At 49.5% G+C, this 22,700-nt stretch overlaps 1 protein-coding gene and 1 long non-coding RNA gene across 4 annotated transcripts in view; one reads left to right on the top strand and one right to left on the bottom strand.

Annotated features, from left to right (window-relative positions):
• Window positions 1–12,625, bottom strand: part of TSPAN2 (tetraspanin 2) — a 40,616-nt gene extending 27,991 nt beyond the window's left edge. Inside the window, exon 1 of one of the 2 annotated variants that reach the window (XM_070076899.2) lies at window positions 12,453–12,625. Coding sequence is in view for 1 of the 2 variants with exons in the window: in XM_051856133.3 (XP_051712093.3) it covers window positions 11,858–11,926 (69 nt within the window). In the remaining variant the exon portion in view is untranslated. Of the gene's footprint in view, window positions 1–11,857; window positions 12,016–12,452 lie in introns of those variants that run through there. The other variant, XM_051856133.3, reaches the window with a different exon arrangement.
• Window positions 12,053–19,464, top strand: LOC149125572 (uncharacterized). 2 transcript variants are annotated; one of them, XR_016237109.1, is made up of 3 exons: window positions 12,053–12,219; window positions 12,800–12,877; window positions 18,215–19,464. It is a non-coding gene; the product is annotated as an uncharacterized LOC149125572 (long non-coding RNA). The 2 variants fall into 2 exon arrangements; XR_016237108.1 differs by lacking the exon at window positions 12,053–12,219 and adding an exon at window positions 12,449–12,587 and having other exon boundaries at window positions 18,215–18,352.
• Window positions 19,465–22,700: the final 3,236 nt, after the last annotated feature.

The raw sequence follows: 22,700 nt of genomic DNA, 5'->3' as shown, positions 1-22,700 counted from the left end.
ACCATATTCCCCAGAGTTTTCAGGACACAGAACTACAAAGTGTAAGCAAGTGCCTACAGAGATGACAGTTTGTGCTCTAAAGCCAGAGAAACAGAAGAGAAGTCTGAAGAAAGACTTGACTTAAAGTATTTAAAGCAAAGTGAAGGGACAGAAAATTTCCTTTGAGGACTAGCTATATGCCAAAAACAGGTCCTTTGTCATGAAGCAGAAGTTGTTAACGGACTTCAACTCTATTTTACTGGGGTTATTTCCATTTTCTTGGGGTTTCTGATGAAACTTCCTGTTTTCTTTAAAGATTTACTTATTTATTTGAAAGAGTGACAGAGACAGAAAAAGAGGTATCTTTCATCCACTGGTTCATTGTTCAGAAGACCAGGCCAAATTGAAGCCAGGCGCTGGGAGCTTCATCCGGGTCTCCTACCTGGATGGGCACTTGGGCCATCTTTCACTGCTTTCCCAGGTGCATTAGCAGGGAGTTGGATTGGAAGTGGAGTAGCTGGGACTTGAACTGACGCCTATATGGGATGCCAGTGCTGCAGATGGCAGCTTAACCCCGAAATTTCCTGTGTTGAAGGTGTACTTTTTTTGACTTAAGCTTTCCCACATCACACACATTGTGTCCAGGAAGGCACTCATCCAGTTGGAGGGGGTAGCACTGAGATCACTCCACACATTGGCTCCTCTCGTCACCCCACTCCCTGCTCCTGGATACTGGCTGACGAGGGTCACAAGGGCAAATCCATGCTACTCTGCTGTCTGGTGACCAAGCCCAGCAGAAACCCCCTGTTTGGGTGCAGAGTGCAACTTGCAACAGTTCTAGACATCATGTGTGCCTATACATAGGTGGGAGACACAGGGCAGGGGGTGAGAGCACTGGCCACCTGTGTCATTCCTGCTTCCTAGGAGGCCGCTGCCTGGCTACCTCCTCGACTCCGAGTGACCCACCGTCCACCCCCAGCTACTGCCTACACCCAGGTCAGCTCCAGCGTCACGCCTCAGGGAAGCCTATCCTGGCCTAGCTGTGCACCTGCCTTCACAGCTCATGTCACAGTTGCTGCTTACAGATGTCTGCAAGTTAAACACATTTTTACTGCAGGCCTAAGGTGTGTGAGGGCAGGACGGAGTCTGTGCTGCTGCATTCCAAGCAGCTGGCAGAGTGGGCTCCTGACAGGCCTCTGCCAAATGGCTGAACGGAGCACCTACACAAAGACGCCACGGAGGTGATGCCGGACTGTGTCCCCCTGAAGAGTCACATGGTAAAACCTGACGTCTAATGTGACGGCAGCTGTGATGGTGTAGACTACTTAGCTCTCTATTCATTTACTTGAGAGGGAGATGGAAGGAGGGAGAATCAGAGAGAGCTCCCACCTGTTGGTTCACACACTGAACGAGTGTAACAGCTGAGTCTGGGCCAGACCGGAGCTGGAGCCATTAATTCAATCCAGCTCTCCCACATGGGGGGCAGGGACCTGACTGCTTGAGCCATCATTGCTGCCTCCCAGGGTCTGCAGGAGCAGGAAGCTGGAGTCAGGAGCTGGAGCTGGGGCTGGGAATCAAACCAGACCCTCCCATGTGGGATGCGCGTGCCTTAACCACTGGGCTAACCACCCTGATAATGAGTTCCAGATGAGCTCAGGCGGGTGAGGTCCTGATCCACTGGGATTAGTGGACTTAAGTTTCTCTCTCTTTCTCCCTAACATGAGAGGACACAGTGGGAATGCAGCCACCTTCAGTGGCTGGCCTCCAGTCTCCAAAACCGGCAGAGAGCACTGGCTGTGGTTAACCTACCCAGTCTACTGCATTTCTTTGTCATTTGAGCTGTCTTAGTGGAGCTGACAGGAGCGATCGGGAACAAAGTCTCTCACAGCTCTTCATGGGAGGACTTCATGAAACACTATTTTCAATTCAGCTGCACCTGGGAAATGGCAGATACCTTGGAAGGCGCTGTATGAACACAATGTTGAATATAATCAGCTAAACAGCCCCTTGGGAAAATAACACAAAATGAGAGCTGCAGTGTCAGCTCTGTGGTTTGCTGTGCCTGCAGGACCATGTGCCATGCACCATGCATGGGCCCAGAGAATCAATCTCTGTATGGCCACGTGAATGCCTCACACAACGATAGCAGCCTGCACGCGCACGGCACACCACCGGATGAAGGAGAGACAGCGATCTTTGGTTCTGCTTCTCTGGGGCAGATAACACGTGCACACAGGTCCAACTCATCTGTACCTCTCCTCTTCGGGATGAAGTCACACGAAGTCAGAAATGACATTTCAACCCTACAGTTTTCATTAAAGGCTTTTAAGCGAATGCTTGCTCTTGGCGGCACTTCGCTTCCTAGATGGAACCGTTCTCGATCTGATTGTGAACTCCATTATGCTATCATGAGGGTAATGGAGCCTCATCCTTTCAGCGGGCGAAAGCCAGAGGCACATTTGCTTTGCAAAGTGATGCCAATTTACTCAAAGAGGAAAATCGCCTCCCAAGATTTTCATCTTCTCACACAGTGAAAACAAGGCCAGCATTCAGATAGCACCCTCTCAAAATCAAGGACTTTATCTGCAAAAATACAAGAGAGGAATGCCAGATGACGTTCCCACCAAACAGCCTCCCAGCGACCTTGCCGCTGCCCTGGCCTCCCCATCAGAAGCAGGTGCGGCAGGCCGGTGGCAGCAGGTGACAATGAGAAGGCTGGGAAAACACAGGGCAACTCCTTCAGACACTGTGCTTCTGACTCCCCTCTTACTTTCCCAGGACCGAGCTCATGCGAAGAAAGCCTTCCTTCAGGTAAGAGTCTATTTTACCATGTTGAATTCCTGCACAGACGGGAGGTTGCCGCCATTCAAGCCTGGCTAGATGGAGTGTTCTGGTCAATGCTGGAAGGAATGGGAGGCTATTCTTGTACATTGTGCCAAACACAGCTGCTTCTGTTGGTTCGGGTTGTTACCAGGTTGACTTGCCTGGCTTCGCTGACATTTCTGGGAGACAGCTGGAAGCCCTGGCAGAACATCAGTGCAGGGGAAGAAAAGGAACCCGCGATGAACAGCTTGCTGTGACTAGACACACAGGCACTGGAAGGTGTGTTGTGTTGACTCAGGGGTTATGCATTGTGCTTTTTCTCTTAGAAGACGCAGAGAAAAGAGGAGAGCAGGAAACAGCAAGACTTAGGGAAACGAGGATGGCTGTGCAGTTTTCTTTATAAAACAAAACTAATGTACAGACTACTGGCCACCAATTCTAGTGAGCACATGGCTTTAGCAAATGAAGATTAAATGCATACAGAATGCAAACCCAACCCAGCGAGTCCGAATTAAACTTAATGGGAGGACAAGATTGACTTTCTCTAGGTTCTCTGGACTTCCTGTCTGTAGCACCCGGCTGGTTCTCTGAACACAGAAAGACTGATCACGGGGGTGATCAGTGACCCCTGTGGTATCTCATCTATGTCAGGCTTTACATAAGCAAAGACCTGATGTTAAACAATATTCACGTTACAGCCAAGTACTCTCCCAGGTTGGTGTAAACAGGATTCTTACGTACCGGCCAAGAATAATGAGCTTCACCCCGTTTTGGCTGTTATAGAGACTAAGGCAGAATGAAAATGTTTCAGGTTAGATTGGAACAAGACGAAATGCTTTGCTTAACGAGAAGTTAGCTGGCAAGGAATTCAGCGAAACATGAGTCTAGCGTGGTGTTTTCCAGAGAACTTTCTTAGCAATTCTACCAGAGCCTGTTGGAGGTCAGGCAGGTGCGGCACGGACCCATTCACTGAGGTCTGGAGAGATGTGAGGGTGTGCAGGAAGAACAAGTCAATGTCCAGGCTGGGGGACACCAGCTTCTAACGCACCCTCACCCGGCCCGGCATGCCCAGCCCTGTCTCGGCGGAGAGCTTTGCCAAGCCTGCTCAACCCTCCCAGCCACAAGCGGACTGCTTCCCAATCCCCATTACCACAGGGAGGACAGGGCTTGGCCTGCATTTCAGAACCTCTGCCAACCGCTCTTCTAGACATTTCCCCTCTTCTGAGAGTCCCCACTGAATAACAGCACCGTTAGACAGGATCACAACGTGTCCACGTGTTCAAAGTGCAGTGGACAAAACGGGGGTTAGGCATCTGGGTCTGAATTGGGTTCCCCCTTTTACTAGTCCCGTGATCTTAGGCAAGTCACAACCCTTTAACCCCCTGCTTCCTCGTCTGCAATTATGGTGCCTCCTCACCAGATTAAATGGCCTCATGTCACACACTAGGGCAGCGAGTGTCCAGCACTTAGTGGGACATCAGTAGACTCACTAATGTCACATTCAAGCTGACAGCCTCATCTTTTTCAAGACAGGACAAGCTACTCCCATGATACCAATAACTCAGATGTGAAGGCTCTCCTAATTTCTATGTTAGCTCTACGCTCTGTTTCCATGACAGCTGGAATTCCCTCGAGTTTTCTAAGCCATCTATCCTCGAGTGTCAGTGGCCTTGAATAGAAACTATGTCCCCTTTCTTTAATTTTAGTGTCTTAAAGACCCAATGAGAACAAAGAATGAAAAGAGATATTTAAGAGAGAAACAGTAATTATATTTAGACTGGTGCTATCAGATAGATCTCTGTCCAGTGATGTGGGAATTTTTTTCTGTGCTGCCTCCATGTACCTATGGCTGCTGAGCCCTTGAAACGTGGCTACTGGGACTGAAGAACAGAATGTCACGTTTCATTTTATTTTATTTCAATTCAATGCAACTGAAAGAGCTACCTGAGATCTGTAGCAGAGATACTATGGGCCAGTGCAGGCCTGGAAGTCCCACACTTGCCGAGTTTCAGCTTTGTCTCTCCGTGAGTCTGTAGCCTTGGAGGAGTTAAAGGGCAGGGCCTCTGCAGCCACACACACAAACCGGGCTCTGCGTGCTTGGGTACATGCTGGGGATGACGACAGGTTCCCGTCCTAGGACCAAGGGCGTCATTGTAAGTATGTCTGTAGGAAAGCAGCCAGCGCGTAGCTTATGTTTATATACTGTTTGCTACTCTTCTTCATGGTTTTGCTGCTGAAGTTAATTTTTAAAACTCTTTTGTTGGGGCCAGCGCCATGGCTCACTTGGTTAATCCTCCACCTGTGGCGCTGGCATCCCATATGGGCGCCGGGTTCTAGTCCCGGTTACTCCTCTTCCAGTCCAGCTCTCTGCTGTGGCCCGGGAGGGCGGTGGAGGATGGCCAAGTGCTTGGGCCCTTGCACCTGCATGGGAGACCAGGAAGAAGCACCTGCGGATTGGCGCAGCGCCAACTGTGGCAGCCATTTGGGGAGTGAACCAACGGAAGGAAGACCTTTCTCTGTCTCTCCCTCTCACTGTCTATAACTCTACCTGTCAAAAAAAAAAACAAAACAAAACAAAATAAAAAAAACTCTCTTGTTACATCCTCTTTCTCAATGGCCCTCCTATTGTAGCTCTGCCTTGAACAGATCTGTAGTGTTCTCAGTCTCTCTCCTGCTTTTCCCATTTGTTGGATTATTTTCTACATCTCTTTTACACCTGCATTTCTGAAACACATCAGGATTAAATCTGACACTGGACATAACCTCCCTGGTCATGGACTTCACCAGTAACATTTATTATACCTTGTATTCTGCATATTCCAGTTAGCTAATACAGGGAGTTAAAATCATAGGAGCTGGGACATACTCCCTACTGTGTGACTTTCAGCTCCTTCATCTGCAAAGTGGGGGTAATGATACTATTTCTTAGGGTTCTTGTGATTCAATTATTGAATGGGAAAATGCATGTTGTAAACTAAGACAATTTATGTTAATTAGCATTGTTAATTTTGTTCTCAAATTCAAAGAGGATGAAAAAGACAGGCCCTGGTAACCCCCAGGCCATCTGATATTCTCATCCTCTTTCTGACTCCTTCTCTCTAATTCCTTGGCCATGACATGATTTGTTTCAGTGGTCAGAACAGAATCAATGTGCTGTGGCAGCACAGCCCTGCTGGGAGATTTACTGACAACACTCAGGTTGGGGGATGGAGGCTGCTTTCTTTTGTCACATACGATTGGAGACCCAAAGATACTTCCTGGAGAGTGTTCTAGAATAACACAGTGAAATACAATGGACAACAGACAGGTGGCCTCCAAGTAACTCTAGAAACCATCAATGATTAATGTTAAAAAAAAAAGTCTTAAAACAATCATGGTAAAGTGGTAACTGGAATTAAGGGGGCCACAGAAAGCAAGCCAGGTGAGCAAGCCCAGAGGAAGGGTGTTTCCATTCAGAAACAGGTGCCACTGGTGGGCTCTGGCCTCTTTTAGCCGCATTGAAAACAGTGGTTCCCAAAGTGTGTGCCCAGGCCAGCAGCACAGGCAGCAGCTGGGTGCCTGTCAGAAATGGAGAGCTACTGAACAGAATATAGAGTTGAGCACAACCCCCAATGCGCTCTGTGTGACCATTCTAGTTTGAGGGGCACTGGTCACCAAAGGTTTCTCCATTGCCTCCCCTGGGAACCCAGAATCGGGATGGGGACAGAGAGCCCCGGCTCTGGTCAGGGTGCACAGCTCTGTTAGCTGGGGCCATGCTAAACCTTTGTTAGGTGCTGAGGGATTGGAAGAAGGGGATGGCAGTACATTGTGTCTCTGCTCTCAAGGAGCAAAGACTAGAGACGGAATAAACCACACCAAAGGCCAGATGAAGGCTAAGCACAGAGCCAAGAGCCTCGAGATCAAGGACTGTGTCTTAGTCATCTTTGAATCCTCAGCACTTAGCAGAATGTCGGGCACATAGTAGGTGGTCAGAAGCACACATCTGCTCAGTGAACTGTTGTAGGGGAAGGAATCTTCTTGATGCCACACCCTTGCTAAGCTTTAAGACTCTCACCATTCTGCTTGGTTGGCTCAATAAATAGCTGCTTGTTTCTCTTGGCCTTTATGAACCTCTTGGAGTCCAGACTTTACTTTCCCACCTGTATGATTCCTACAAATACGTTATTGAGTAATTACTATATGTGTGTACCATCTTATTACAATACATATATTAATTAACTTTATTTGCATGAAGATTGTAGATGTTGGTACTTTATTGGGTCCATTTTATAGATGAGAAAACTGAAGTTCAAAGAGATTAAACAACTTCCCCGAGGTCCCCTAGGCAGCAAACAGTGGAGCCAGGAATAAACTCAGGTGGTGTGATGCCAGTATCCACCTCCCAAGCTCTGAATTCCTGGACCTGAACTGCCACACTGTCTCAACCTGTCCGAGATCTCCCAGCCCACTGGAACTCTGGCGCGGGCCTCTCTATGCTGGCCCCTGTTCTGGACCCCTCACTCTTAGCAACACTAGCTCCCTCCCTCTGTCACCAGGAAGGGCTGGGTACTGCTGCTGTCCTACAGTGCGGCTAAAGAGATTCTTGCTTGCCATCAGGGGTGGTCTAGCTTTTGGGTGGAACCCAAAGAATACATATATTAGGTATTAAAAACACTTTTTAAAATTTATTTTATTTGAAAGGTACAGAGAGAGAGAGAGAGAGCATGAGAAAGGGAGGGAGGGAGGTGGTGGAGAGGGAGAGGGAGAGAGAGAGAGAGAAAGAGAGAGAAATTTCCTCTGCACTGATACACGCCCCCAGTGCCCACAGTATCCAAGGTTGGGCCAGGCGGAAGCCAGGCACTGGGAACTCATTCCTGGTCACCCAGATGTGTGGCAGGGATCCAAGGGCTGAGCTACCACCTGCTGCCTTCCAAGGTGCACATTAGCAGGAAGCTGGAACAAGAAGCAGAGCCAGGACTCAAACCCAGGCACTCCAATAAGGGGCACAGGCATCCCAAGTGGCATCCCCTTGCCAAATGCCTGTCCCTTGAGGTATTTTTAAAACCAGTCTTTCTGATAAGTGATGGCTCTGAAGTTGCTGTTTGCAGTAAATCTGGGCAAGAGAGAGAAGTGATCTTTAGCTTCATCTCGAAGCCCATGAGCCGCTGTCTTTCCTGCAGGCACCTGACAGGCCTCACCAAGTGAAAACCCAAGGTGGCCTCAAGGACGGCTAGGGGAAAGGACAGCAAGGTCAGCTAGCCATATATGGCGTGTGACTTTCAGCAGCGAGCCAGGCCTGCTTCCTGTTGGACGGCAGCAGGAGCGGCTCAGGGCAGCACAATGATAGGAAAGCGCTGAGCACACAACAATAAACCAAGGAACAAACAGCGCCAGGCTTTTCTTCAAATGAATGTATGTGGCTTGGGGGGTTGCAGTGTTTTATTTATATTGCTATGCAACAGAGAGAAAACATTAAGGTGATTTCAATGAAAGGCACAGCCATCCACTGATGGCTGCGCCCGCATTTAGACGTGACAGATGTTGGGAGGGGCTTCATGACAGACATCAACCATGACAGCAGGAATGACTGAGTGGGCTGGTGGCTAGGTTTGGCTTTTGCTTTGCAAAACTCAATGGTGAGTGCAGTCCGCAGCCCCGGGCCAGGGCCAGGAGGGCTGTGCTAGCTCTGGAAGGAGGGAGTTGAATGTTTATAAAACCAGGAGCACAGCCTAGGGAGACGTAAAGCCAGCTGCCAGAAGGAGGCTGTGATCAGTTTGTCAAATGGCAGATCACAAAGCACACCCTGGCCTCTGCGCCTGCCTGCGGGTGAGTGTCTGCGTGTCACCCAGGGGGACCCAGGCCCGTGTGCATCTGAGGTCCTGGGCAAGTCAGCACTTCCAGTCCTACCGAGGCCTGTCCTTGCAGGGCAGCTGTCTTGGGCTCTGAGCCCCTTCCCCAGACTCCCCGCAAAGCCCTTCTACCAGGGGAAAGACAACTTCAGAAACCAGGGTGGGGCTCGCGGAGGTAGGTTCCCGACAATTCAGACCACACCCTTGTTTTCCCCTAAAGCATCAGGAACCTGCTTCAGTGCATCCCGCGGGCTTTGGTTGTGTAGTTACAGACTTGGGGTGGCTCCTGTACAGCTTTACTGCTGTCCCCTCCCCCAGCAAGTATGGAAGGCCCCCATACATCCCTACAGGGTTCACCCTACCTAAGCAAAGAAAACGCATGATGAGCAGGCAGAGATGGGGCCAGTCTTCCAGAAAGAGTGGGTAATTGATTGTGTGGATCAGGAAGGCCAAATTTTCCAACCTACAAATTCACTGATTCATTTTACAGATAGTTATTTGATGCCTCCTAGGGTTGGGGCTGGGGGCTCTTCCAGACACTGGATATAGCAGCGGACAAAACAGAAATTCCTGTTCCCAGGGAGAATTCAGAAGGTCAAAGGGGGAGGGGCATGTGAAGTTACTGTCCAGTGAAGATGAGCTCCAAGTCGCTTCGCGCACCTGTGTACGACCCCTCGCCATGAAAGGGGTCAGGGGAAAGAGAGCTAACATTATGGAACGCTTCCTACATGCCGGCACTGAAAAATGAAAATAATGACACTGAACACTTCTTGTGCACTAGGTTCATAGGAAGGTGAGGGCAGATACTTCATACGATTCCTGTTAATCCTCTCAACAACTCCGGTACCAGCTAGAGGAAAGAATAACTTGCCTAAGAACACCCTTCTTGGGCTCTCTGCTCTCCAGCCTGCTGCTTCCCAGGCCAGACGGCAGCTCACTGGCCCCTGGCTCTGCCCCTCCACGGGTGGCTCACCTGTGCCCACCCCCATCCCACCAGTCCCGCATGTTCACCCTAACATGTCCTTTTGTAGGAGTATTCTCTGGGTTCCGCCAGTGCTCTGACCCTTTCTGTAAACTCCTTAGTTAGAGCACTTACAAGGTCATGGCTAACCTCACTGGCTAACAGTGGAGCCACTCAAACATTCCTCCGTTCCTTCTTGCCTGCGTTCACAGACCACAGTGTGAAATCTGTCACGTGGCAACAAGCTGTCTTACTTTTTGTCATTGTTCTATATGCATCAGTCGTGTCTCCACAGCTAGAGTAGCAGCTGGGTGGACAGTGTCCCACATTCATAAATCATGTCTTTCCCGTGAATTGTTTCTAAGAGTGGTTCCCAAACTGGAGCATGGGTCAGAATCGCCTGCATGGTTGGCTGAAACACTTGCAGGGTCCCATGAGCTGAGAGTGTGCTTGTCTGACAAATTCCTGGGAGATGCTGAGGCTGCTGGTTGGGGAGCCACACTTTTGAGAACCCCTGCTTAACGGAACGCCCCATGGTGTTGGAGAGCTGGTAGGTTGAGGGGAGCCCTGTCTCTGCCCTGAGCTGGGGGATCTTGGGCAAGTGAACCTGTTCGAACCTCTGTTTCCCTATCTGCAAAACGTGGGGATAACAGTAGTAAGCGTGTGATGACTTACTACTACTAAGAAGTAATAATACGTGTAATAGTGAAAGGAGTGCGCTTAGCTCTGTCCCTGACCCACTGCACACGTTCAGTCAATGCTTCCAGTTGTGCCTGGGAATGCTGGCACAGCATCAGGCGATGGATAAGCACAGAACCCAGCCTACAAATTCCTTCTCAGGCTGTTCAAAACCTCTTTTGATTTGTAAGCATAGAGAATGAAGGGTGTCACTACAGCAAGACATCTATTATTCACGGCTTTTGAAATTAAGGCAGGCTACTAAAAAATGCAACATACGGGACTCTGCCATGGCTCTCCCTGTAGTACGCTGGAAATAAATACCAGGTGTACAAATGCCACGTGCCTCTTCAAAACGCAGGGGCTGCCTGTTGTGCGCCTCCTGTCTACTCGCCCCTGCTGCCGGCTGCTTGGGAGGCCTCTCGGCCGCAGCAGAGCTTGGAGCTGCCGGAGGTCCGGAGCCTTCCTGGCTAATAGGCTGGCAGATGGGAGCGGGACCCACTGTTCAATAATTCATTGGCTGCAGTCATGCGAAGACAGCCTCCTCAGAGCAGATAGGAGGACCTCACCTCCAGCCCAGTGGGTTCAAAGCACCCCCGGGGCCCTGCTGCTTCCTCCCGGCTCCAAGAACCTCTTCACCCAAAGGAGCCCTCTGTGAGACCATCTGAGCCCTAGCACTGGCTGGCGCTCTCTTAGGGAAGCCCACGAAGGAAGGTGCCAACAACACAGTTTTCAGACCTGGTCTTACAGTCGTCCAGAGCCCGGGACCAGGTGTCCTGGCACCTGGGGATGGTCTAGCCTTGGCCATGCCCCAGGAATACAGGAGCCACGCGTCACAGCCCTCCCTCTCTGCGAACCACTAATTCTGGGAATGGAGTCAGTTCAATAAAACGCTGCAAACTTGAATGAGATCATCTCTGGGAGCGTTAGTGCTTAGCAGTGGCTGCGGGCTGTGGGCTGGGGCCTGGGGGCAGATGTCTCTGGGAGACCCCTCCATCCCCCACCCCTGTCACGGAAGAGCACCCACCACCACCCCCCATCCGGCAGCACCCTCCCCTAATGCTCAGAAGAAGGACGACCCTGCCCCCATCCCTCACCGTTTTCACTCCTATCCCTCAGTCTCCTCCACAAAACCACCAGGAGCCAGGGGGTGCGTCCACTCGCTACGGAAGGGGTACCACCCCCCGCGGCTCCAGGCCAGGGGTGTCGCTTCCAACACCCGGCCTGGCTGGGCACGGGCAGGATGGCAGAGAGAAACGGGGGTAGCACAGGAGGCCGGCGGATCTGGGGGCCGCCCCGGACCGAGCCTGGGCAGGCGAGTAGCAGCACCTGGCGGCTCCGCTGTGGGATGCTACCCCGGGCAGAGGGCTCCCTCGTGGGGAAGAGCCACGCCGCCGCTGCCCTTCTCCCGTTCCCTTCTCTGCCTTCCCTTTGTCTGCCTTCTTCTCGCCTCCGCCGTCTGAACACCCTTCCCTTGCCCGGAGCCCGGCTCGGGACGCCGCAGCGGTCAGCTCCCCGGGGACCCCGGCCCCGCGCCCGCCGCCCGGCCGGCCCCTGCCCGGCCCGGCCCTCCCGGCTCGGCTCTCACCCAGAAGAGCAGGTTGAAGCCGAGCAGCAGGTACTTGATGCACCGCAGGCCCCCGCGGAAGCGCCCCATGCTGCTGCCCCGGCGGCGGGCTCCCGAGTCCCCAGGCCCGCGCTCCGAGCGCCAAGAGCGGCGGGCGCCGGCGGGGAGGGGGCGGGGCGGGGCGGGGCTGCGGGGGGCGGGGCGCGGGCCCGGGTTGGGGGGACCCGGAGGCCGGCGAGCGGTGGGGGCGCGGCCAGAGGGGGCGCGTGTGCTCCTCCCACGCACCCCGGGGCCGCCCCACCTCCCGCCCTGCCTTCCAGGGAGGACGCGAACTCCGCGGGGAAGGGGCGTCGCCTGCGGCCGGGGCTCCCTGGAGGCCCGAGGTGAAGGTGGAGGGATGAGGACGCAGCCTCGGTGGCCATGGAAACCCAGGAGGGCGACTCCGGTGCTAGAGAGAAGATAGCCCGAGGCCGCGCTGCAGCCGGCCGCGCGCCTGCAGGGGCAGCCAGCCCGGGCCCCGGGCCTGGGTTCGCGGTGCGGTGCGGGCGCGCGGGCTGCCAGGCCGCTCCCGGGGACCCTCCCCCGGCCGCTCCGGCGCCCAGCCGAATCCTCTTACCTTAATAGGCAAGAACTGCGAGAAGGCGGCTTCTCGCAGCGGCTCCCCCGCCCCGGCGGCCGGTGCAGGGGTGGTGGACTCCCCGCGTCCGGGCTGGATTCGCCGACGGGAGAGCTGGAAAGCCGTTCAGATTCGGTGATCTGAATTGTGATGTGGAGAAGGGAGGAAAGGGGGCGTGTTTTGCTTTGCTTTGTTTTTACTAAGCTGGGCTGCTGGCAGGAAAAGGAGGCTCCCACTCCTTTGTACTATCTACAATATGTGGTGTCAGACAGTATACAGGAGACAGGAAAGTGTGGAATCCACCAGCTTTTGCATTGATTCAGCTAAGCTTTAAACGTCTATTACAGGTCATGCGTAGCAGCCAGCCCCAGGGGTGCAGCAAGGAGGGGACAGCCAGGCCTGGTGCTGGTGGTGAACCCAGATCTGTGAGTACATAAATAGGGCAAGGTGAGAGGGCTTGGGTTGGTGCTGGGCAGGCACCACCTGTGTCGCAGTGCATTGGCCAGGGAAACTGTATCAGTCTGTGTTCTGTTGCTACAACAAAACACGCGAGAGGCTGGGTGATTTGTAAGGAAAAGTGGTTTTATTCAGCTCACCGGTCTGGAAGCTGGAAGTCCAACGTCAGAGGCTCTGTCCAATTTGGCCTTTGACCTGCAAGAAGGAGCCACTGCATAGCTAGGCAGGAAGCCGGAGACCAGGGAGGGGCTCTTCTGTAACAACTCACTAACTAGGGGTCCCAGGAGAACTCCCTTCATCCCCTTGGAGAGCAGGACCTCCTGAGACCTCCATTAGGCACCACCTCTTTATTTTACATTTTCTTGTATTTACCTTCATTTTATTTGAAATACAGTGAGGTGAGAGGTAGGGGAGAGAGAGAGAGAGAGAGAGAGCGAGCTCCCCAAATGCCTGCAACAGCTGGGGCTATGCCAGGATAATATTGGGGGCCAGGAACCTGATCCAGGTCTCCCAGGTGGGTGGCAGAGACCTGGCTACTTGAGCAGTCACTGGCTGCCTCCTAGTAGGAAACCCGAAGCAAGAATGCAGCCGGTTCTCACCAGCCACTCCAATGTGGGATGTGGGTATTGGAGGAGGAGTCTTAACCATTAGACCTCTTGCAAGTTCCACATCACCTGTGAACCTTGTCACACTGGGGATCGAGGTCCCAACATGAGAACCCTTGGGGGACATGCTCAAATCGTGTCCAGTCCATAGCAGAAGGCTTTTCTAAGGAGGGTGGGCCTATCTGCCTGGAAGAATGAGTCTGAGTGGAGAAAAACAGTGCAGGCCGGCAGTGTGTGCAAAGGCATGGGACTGGCAGAAGCAAGGCTTCCTGGGGAGCTGTGAGAACCCTGCTTAGCCCGAGTGCAGCAGGAGCTCCTGTGAGGGGGAGGGTGGAGAGATGAGGTTGAGTCTGGAAGGAGCTAGGGCCCAGTCACAGCTCGCAGTGCACTGACCAACTGCAAAACCGCCCGTGGACCTCACTGTCTTATCTGCAGCATGGATGTAGTGGTTCCTGCCTCCCCAAGTGGTTGTAAAGATCAGGGCCTTAGGACTTGTCAAGTGCCTCGAGCAATGCTAGCAGAGTAAGTGCTGTGCAAGGGCTGTCTAGCACTGTTACTAGCCAACCGCTCAGCTGCCTCCGTATTGCCAACTTTGCCTGCATCAGTGTCTTGGACATTTGTTTGAATATTTAGTGAATTTTATTTATAAAAGCCAATAGAAGGCAAAAAATGAAAGTGCTGGTTTTGCTAATAAGCATAAACCTCAAACAGTGCTGTAGACATCAAAGTGGAAGTCATTATGCAGAAAGAGGTAAATCACTAGTATCAATTACACACCTGTTGTTCTGTTTCTATCACCTCTATTCTATGATAAAAGAACTAAAGAGAAGTCTCAGATACATAGTAGGTATTCAATAAATCAACTGAATAAATAAAAGTTATACAATTTAAATATACCATTGAATTTTATGTCTGTAAAACAAAATATTTTTTAGAGATTATATGTTCTACATTATCTGAGAACAGAATCCTTACTAAAACACATTCATATACATCTTTTTTTCAAGATTTATTTATTTATTTGAAAAAGTTACACAGAGAGAGAAGGAGAGGCAGAGACAGAGGTCATGCATCCACCGGCTCACCCCACAATTGGGCGCAACGGCCGGAGCTGCGCTGATCTGAAGCCAGTTGCCAGGAGCTTCTTCCAGGTCTCCCATGCAAGTGCAGGGGCCCAAGGACTTGGGCCATCCTCCACTGCCCTCCTAGGCCACAGCAGAGAGCTGGATTGGAAGTGAGGTAGCCGGGACATGAACTGGTGCCCATATGGGATGCCGGCACTGCAGGTGGCAGCTTTACACGCTACGCTGCAGCGCCAGCCTCCCACATGCATATACATCTATTAGTTCTTTCGTACTACAATTTCAGCATGCACATTAGAGACAGATGATTACCTGCTTAACATAACATTTTTCCATTTGAGTATAGTTTCATCCAATCTCCCTTTCACAAGGTGAGATGTCTTAGGGGAACCTGGCCCTTGACAGGATAAGGCTAAGATAATCCTATTTCCCTCATAATTAGTCAGGGAAACAAAATGACAGGCATTCTGGCAAACGAGTCGGCAGTGGTATTTACTGGAGGGCCAGATGGTCTCTTATATATTTTTTAAAGATTTTATTTATTTTACTTGAAAATCAGAGTCACACAGACAGAGAAGGAGAGGGAGAGAGAGAGAGAAAGTGAGAGAGAGAGAGAGAGAGAGAACGAGGTCTTCCATCTGCTGATTTGCTCCCCAGATGGCTGCAACAGCCGGAGCTGAGCCCATCCGAAGCCAGGAGCCAGAAGCTTCTTCTGGGTCTCCCATGTGGGTGCAGGGGCCCAAGGACTTGGGCCATCTTCTACTGCTTTCCCAGGCCACAGCAGAGAGCCAGATCAGAAGTGGAGCAGCTGGGTCTTGAACCGGTGTCCATATGGGATGCCAGAGCTTCAGGCCAGGGTGTTAACCTGCTGCGCCATAGCGCCGGCCCCACGGTCTCTCTTCTTTAAGTTGTTGGTTCTGGATGTTATACATGAGGTCGCTGTTTCCATTTTTGTACCATCCTCAGGACAAATCCAACATTGAGATCAGCAAAGCAGGATGCTGAAAAAACCTGGACCATTGATGACAATATAGAGTCAATGAATGCTGAAGCCAGTTGTAGTTTAGGTTTTTGCATGTATTTATTATGTATATTATGCATATGGGATGCCAGCACTGCAGGTGGTGGCTCTACCCACTACACCACAGCCCCGGCCCCATGAGTATTTTCAAACACATAAAAAGGTTGAAAAAGCTGGGCAGTAAGCAGTGATTTTGCAGTAAACATTTAATTTTACTTGCATTACGTACCCATGCATCTGTTCATTTTTAATGCATTTCCAAATAAGTTTTAGACACCAGTATGTCTAACCCTAAACTCTGCTTAGCATAAATAATGTTAACTAGAGTTCACATGTTTGTTTATGCTTGTATGCATGTATGCAGTTTAAGTATATAATCTGATAATTTTTGACAAATGCTTTTGCCTTCCTAATCCTTAATTCAGTTATAGTACAGAGCATCATGGGGGCTGGAGCCGTGCTATAGCCACCATCAGTAGCGCTGGTGTTCCATATGGGCACCGGTTTGAGTTCCGGCTCCTCCACTTCTGATCCAGCTCTCTGCTATGGTCTGGGAAAGCAGTGGAAGATGGCCCAAGTCCTTGGGCCCCTGCACCCATGTGGGAGACCCAGAAGAAGCTCCTGGCTCCTGGCTTCAGATTGGTGCAGCTCCAGCTGTTGTGGCCATTTGGGGAATGAACTAGCGGATGGAGGAAGGACCTCTTTCTCTCTCTCTGACTTTGCCTCTCTGTAACTCTGCCTTTCAAATAAATAAATAAATAAAAATAAAAAAGAACATCATTGTCAGAAAATTCTCTTGTAACTCTTCTCTGTCAGTCTGTACCTCCTCCCCTCCCAGAGAAAATATTGTTCCTGTTTTCTCTCCCTATAATTTTCCCTGTTTTAGAATTTTCGTATAGATGGAAGTGTAAATTTTGTATAAATTTACCTTTTAAGAAGTTGCCATATAAAATTATTAATTATAAGCTTGAGTATGTTCAAAATATATCAATTCTGATTTATCTTTTTTTTTAACTTTTATTTAATGAATATAAATTTCCAAAGTACGACTTATGGATCCCAATGGCTTCCCCCCCATACCATCCCTCCCACCCACAACCCTCCCCTCTCCCACTCCCTCTCCCCTTCCATTCACATCTAGATTCATTCTCTATTATCTTAATATACAGAAGATCAGCTTAGTATACATTAAGTAAGGATTTCAACAGTTTGCTCCCACACAGAAACATAAAGTGAAAAATAATAGATGATTTTTTTTAAATGATGGTGAAATCAGATCAGACCTATTGTCATGTTTAATCCCAGTGAGAGTCAAGTTGGGAATTGATAATTTCTTTTTTTTTTTTTTACAGAAGATCAGTTTAGTATACATTAAGTAAAGATTTCAACAGTTTGTACCCCCATAGAAACACAAAGTGAAATATACTGTTTGAGTACTCGTTATAGCATTAAGCCTCAATGTACAGCACATTAAGGACAGAGATCCTACATGAGGAGTAAGTGCACCGTGACTCCTGTTGTTGACTTTACCAATTGACACTCCTGTTTATGGCATCAGTAATCTCCCCATGCTCCAGTCATGAGTTTCCAAGGCTATGGAAGCCCCTTGAGTTTTCCGACTCTTATCTTGTTTAGACAAGGTCATAGTCAAAGTGGAGGTTCTCTCCTCCCTTCAGAGAAAGGTACCTCCTTCTTTGAAGACCTGTTCTTTCCACTGGGATCTCACTCACAGAGAATTTCTGATTTATCTTAAATATTGACATATTAACAGAAAAAATGTCACATCACTCATTTTAATGAGTGCAATAGAAATTAAATGATAGTATGATATGCTACCTAGTGTCATCCATTTGAAAAATAGGTGAACAAGCCCATTTTTAACAGAGTGGAAATTTTATATTTTCTTTTTTCTTCTTGGAATTACATTTTCATTCCACAAAATGTAATCCTAAAATCCACTTGTAATCCAAAAATAATGCATTTTTACACTTGAAAGATTCTTCTTGAATGTTGTTTTGCTGCTGTCTGAACAAAAATGACTACATGTTTATTAAAAGAATTGAATTTTGCCCTGTGACCACAAAGCTCTAAGTGTTCATTAATTTCCTCTAGATTAAGTTATTATTAAAATTATTTTTAGGACACAACTGATTAAAATACAATTATAGTCTTAAATGAGCAATCATTACACATAAAGGTAAAAGGTGACTGGAAATGCATCTGAATGAGATTTCTGGGGTTGCTATTTTTTCCTACTTGTTCATTTATTCATGAAAGAAGATTACTTATTGCTGAAACAACACAGAGCTTAGCATAAAATCTTTAATCTTTTTTATTGGTTTGATACTAATGCTGAGAACCTGAGCAGATAGAGGAGGATGGAGGAAATTGTTATAGAAATGCCAGTCAATTCTTTAAACCTCTTTTGACTTATATCCCCCAATTCATATAGTTGTCTATCATCAGAAACTATTTTAATGATCACTTAGTTGACATCTCCATTTGGTCTTTCTTCAGTTTTCCTGAAAGCGTCAAGTTGGAACCCATTTAACTCAGAAGACTATTTATTACCCACGTTATCATTATTTCCTTTTCCAGCACCTGCAGCAAGTTGATGGACCAGAGATTCTGGCACTCTGGAATGTTCCTGACCAGAGGATGGGCAAGAGGAAGCTTGTGAAAGAGGTCACCTTGATTGCAAGCAGGTTCTCATCCAGACTGATTCTAGCCAGGACTCCATGTGGGCATGGAGGGGCTGGGAATGGATTCTGCCACGCCTACTCACATCGGAAGACCCTCTGGAGAGACTTCTTGCGTTGCCAGGGTCTGCATGCCGTAGGGATGGAGGACTCTTTTAAGCAATAAAATGTGAAAAGTGTTAAGAACAAAAAATTAATACAACAACATTTTAAGAATCAGACAGGGCTGGTGTTGTGGCACAGCAGGTTAAAATGCATCCTGCAACGCTTGGCTCCTCCATATCTGATCCAGCTCCCTACTAATGTGACTGGGAAAGCATTGGAAAATGGCCCAAGTACTCGGGCCCCTGCCACTGATGTGGAGACCTGGATGGAGTTCCATCGGCCTAGCCCAGCCCTGGCCATTGTGACGCAGTGGAGGGGAGATAGCTCTATCTCTGTCTTTCCCTCTCTCTTTCTCTGTAACTCTGCCTTCCAAATAACTAAAGTAAATAGGCAGAGTTACAGAGAGGCAGAGGCAGAGAGAGAGAGCAAGAGAGCGAGAGCGAGAGAGAGTGAGAGAGAGAGGTCTTTCATCCATTGGTTCACTGCCCCCTCCCCCCCAAATGGCCACAATGGCCAGTACTGTACTGATCTGAAGCCAGGAGCCAGGAGCTCCTTCTAGGTTTCCCACACAGGTGTAGGGGCCCAAGGAGTTGGGCCATCTTCTGCTGCTTTCCCAGGCCATAGCAGAGAGCTGGATCAGAAGTGGAGCAGCCTGGACTAGAACTGGCGCCCAGCTCTTAAAAGAAGAAGAAAAAAGAAGACGACGACAGAGGAGATGTAACACTCAAAGGACACTGAGAAAAAAAGTCCAGAGAAACAAGAGGACAACAGAAGAAAATGCTGTCACAGGGACATAAGAGTTTCTGGAAGGAGGGAGTGGCTACAGCACAAGTGCCTCACCAGTAACAGCTGTGATAATAGTTCTTTGGATTTGATGATCTGATTGGTAGCTTAGGACACTGACAAGCCGTGTAAGAGCCCAGTCTTGGTGGGAGGGCCACGCTGCACTGCAGCTTGGATGGAATGGGTAGGGGGAGGTTACAATAGTTGCCATTTCCAGAGGCTTAACAGAAAGAGTGGTGGAACAAGATGAGCGGAAAAACATTTTCCTTTTCTTTCTGTCCTTCCTTTTTACTTATTTATTTTATTTTATTTTTTTTTTGACAGGCAGAGTGGACAGTGAGAGAGAGAGACAGAGAGAAAGGTCTTCCTTTGCCGTTGGTTCACCCTTCAATGGCTGCCGCGGCCAGCGCGCTGTGGCCGGCGCGCTCCGCTGATCTGATGGCAGGAGCCAGGTGCTTCTCCTGGTCTCCCATGGGGTGCAGGGCCCAAGCACTTGGGCCATCCTCCACTGCACTCCCGGGCCATAGCAGAGAGCTGGCCTAGAAGAGGGGCAACCGGGACAGAATCCAGCGCCCCGACTGGGACTAGAACCCGGTGTGGCAGCGCCGCAAGGCGGAGGATTAGCCTAGTGACCCGTGGCGCCGGCCTCTGTCCTTCCTTAATGGGAAAGAATTGGATGTGTTTATGGCCGTAAGGGGGGGTACCTGGATGGAGAGAGAGGTTGACAAGGAGGAAAAGCATGTGCAGAGTCTCTGAAGAATCAGAAATGCACTGGTGATGGCTTCCATTTGGAAACAGGAAAGGAAGGAGCTGTAGGAACATTTTGTATTCTACATTTCATAATCCCAGCATCTGAACTCTCTGTGATTTGCTTGTGCTGTCTATGGAATGTTCCGACTGTAGTCGGTTGTGTCATGTTGCTTGTGTATTGTGTGAGTTCTTTTACAGTTGTAAGCTGCACATTTTCCTTGGAAGATTGTGGGCAGTCTCTGAGTCCTCAGTTGAGGTTTTGTTCCTCAAAGAGGATTTACTTTGCCTTCCACAATCATCTCTGGGCACCAACGCCAAGTATGAATTCAGATAAGAAAACCAATGAAGACTGGCCGGTGGTTCCAAGTCCTCAGAGACTTCCCCTATCCCAACACCAAGTTCAAAACGAGTAGATTCCTTGTCCTCTTTAACACAACAGGCTTGTTTCTTGTCTACTCTTTCTGTGAGGACGTAGCCCTGGGGAGACCGCATCATTCTGGGGTGGGGTCTCCCAATAGACTGTGCTCATGTCATTTCAGGCTTTACTTCATAAACCCCAAGCCACTGCAGCTGTCAAAACGGAAACTCACAGCTAAAGGTGGCTTTAGTGCCTGCCCACTTCCCAGGGTTCTTGCTTTCGCTTCGGCTTAGCCTTTGTACAGTCCCTTCCTTTCATGCTAATTGGACAGCTTGTTGTGTGTGTGTGTCGTTTTGTTTTGAAATGCTTATGTGTTGAACCAGTGTTCCGGTTTCAGTGGAAAAGGTAGCTCAACCTATCGAGACTTTGGTTTTGATAAGCAGGACACGAGCAGTGTATGAATCCCGTTGCTATGCCATTGTTGGTGGCAAACAGTCTGTGGGCTCAGGGTTTCTAAACCAACTCTTTCTTGGATGCCCAGAGGAGGAAGGAAAGCGAGGGCCTTGGTTTGCTGATTGCAAACCATCTCCATGGTCACGGTTACGGGCCTCTCCTCTCACAGTGTTTTCACAGCGGCATTCGGGCAGCAATAGCTTCCTCTGATCATGTTTCAGATTCTGGTATCTGCTGGGGAGAGGAAGCAGAGTATACCTGCTTGTGGAAATGTGTGCGAAGCAAGAGAAGGGACCACGAAGCGGGAGAGAGGAACAAACTCAAAGGATAACTGATTATTTCCATAGAAACTGATGCAAACAACCAGCTTATTTTTGCTTTTGCTTTCCTAGGGGGTGGGGGAAGGAAAAGAGTATAGTGCATTTAGATCTGAGTTCTAAGTTGAATATTTGTACCTCATGGATGACTCCCATCAGAATCATCTGGGTTAGGAAAGACTTTTTTTTTTAATTTTTTTTGACAGGTAGAGTTATAGACAGAGAGAGAGAGAGAGAGAGAGAGAGAGACAGAGAGAAAGGTCTTCCTTCTGTTGGTTCACTCCCCAAATGGACGCCACGGCCAGCGCTGTGCCAATCCGAAGCCAGGAGCCAGGTGCTTCTTCCTGGTCTCCCATGCGGGTGCAGGGCCCAAGCACTTGGGCCATCCTCCACTGCCCTCCTGTCCACAGCAGAGAGCTGGACTGGAAGAGGAGCAACCGGGACTAGAACCCGGTGCCCATATGGGATGCTGGCGCCACAGGTGGAGGATTAACCAAGTGAGCCACTGCGCCGGCCCCAGGAAAGACTTTTTAAAAGTTACAAGATGATAATCTGTCATTTTTTTTTTTTTGACAGGTAGAGTGGACAGTGAGAAAGAGAGAGAGAGAAAGGTCTTCCTTTGCTGTTGGTTCACCCTCCAATGGCCGCCGTGGCCGGCGCACTGCGCTGATCCGAAACACACTGATCCGATGGCAGGAGCCAGGTACTTATCCTGGTCTCCCATGGGGTGCAGAGCCCAAGCACCTGGGCCATCCTCCACTGCGCTCCCGGGCCACAGCAGAGAGCTGGCCTGGAAGAGGGGCAACTGGGACAGAATCTGGTGCCCCGACCGGGACTAGAACCCGGTGTGCCAGCGCCGCTAGGTGGAGGATTAGCCTAGTGAGCCACGGCACCCGCTAATCTGTCATAATTTTAATGTGAATTTCCTTGTTGTCTCTAAGTTTCAACAGAGGCCTCAAAAACTGGGAGCAAAATTCTAAGTACTTAAATACCTTTACATTTAATAAATTAATTTATTTAGAGAGGCAGAGAGATAGTGTGTCAGAGACAGAGAGACAGAGACAAAGAAAATTCCCATCTGCTGATTCACTCTCCAAATGCCTACAATGGCTGGAGCTGGGAACCAGAAATTCAGCCCAGGTCCCCCATGTGAGTGACAAGGACCCAACTACATACTGCCTCCCAGGTTTCCCACTAACAGGAAGCTGGGATCTGGAGCAGAAGCAGGATGTAACCTAGGTAACCTTTCCATTTTAAAGCAAGGTGCAGACTTTTCTTTGTCAGTCATCATATATTTGTATAAGAGATCTTCCATTATAAAGAAGTAGACCACCTCATTGTGGAGGCTGGCAAGTCCCAAGATTTGTAGTTATCAAGCTAGAGACCAAGGAGAGCCAAAGGTAGGTTCTAGTGAGATTCCAGGAGAGTCGAGAATGGTAGGCTTGAGACCCCAGTAGATCTGCTGTTCCACTTTAGTCCGAAGGCGGGAAAAGATTGATGCTCCATTTTAAGGTAGGAGGAGTTCCTTCTTACTTGCAGGAAGACCAGCATTTTTTCCTCTTTAGGCTTCCAATTGATAGTGTAAACCCACCTGCATTACGGTGGGTTTACATCCTTTA

The sequence above is a fragment of the Oryctolagus cuniculus genome, chromosome 7 (assembly GCF_051225735.1).
Source record: "Oryctolagus cuniculus isolate XC-2025 breed Fujian yellow rabbit chromosome 7, ASM5122573v1, whole genome shotgun sequence".
Taxonomy (NCBI): domain Eukaryota; kingdom Metazoa; phylum Chordata; class Mammalia; order Lagomorpha; family Leporidae; genus Oryctolagus; species Oryctolagus cuniculus.
The sequence above is the reverse complement of the archived record's forward strand: the minus strand, read 5'-3'. Positions and strand labels throughout refer to the sequence as shown.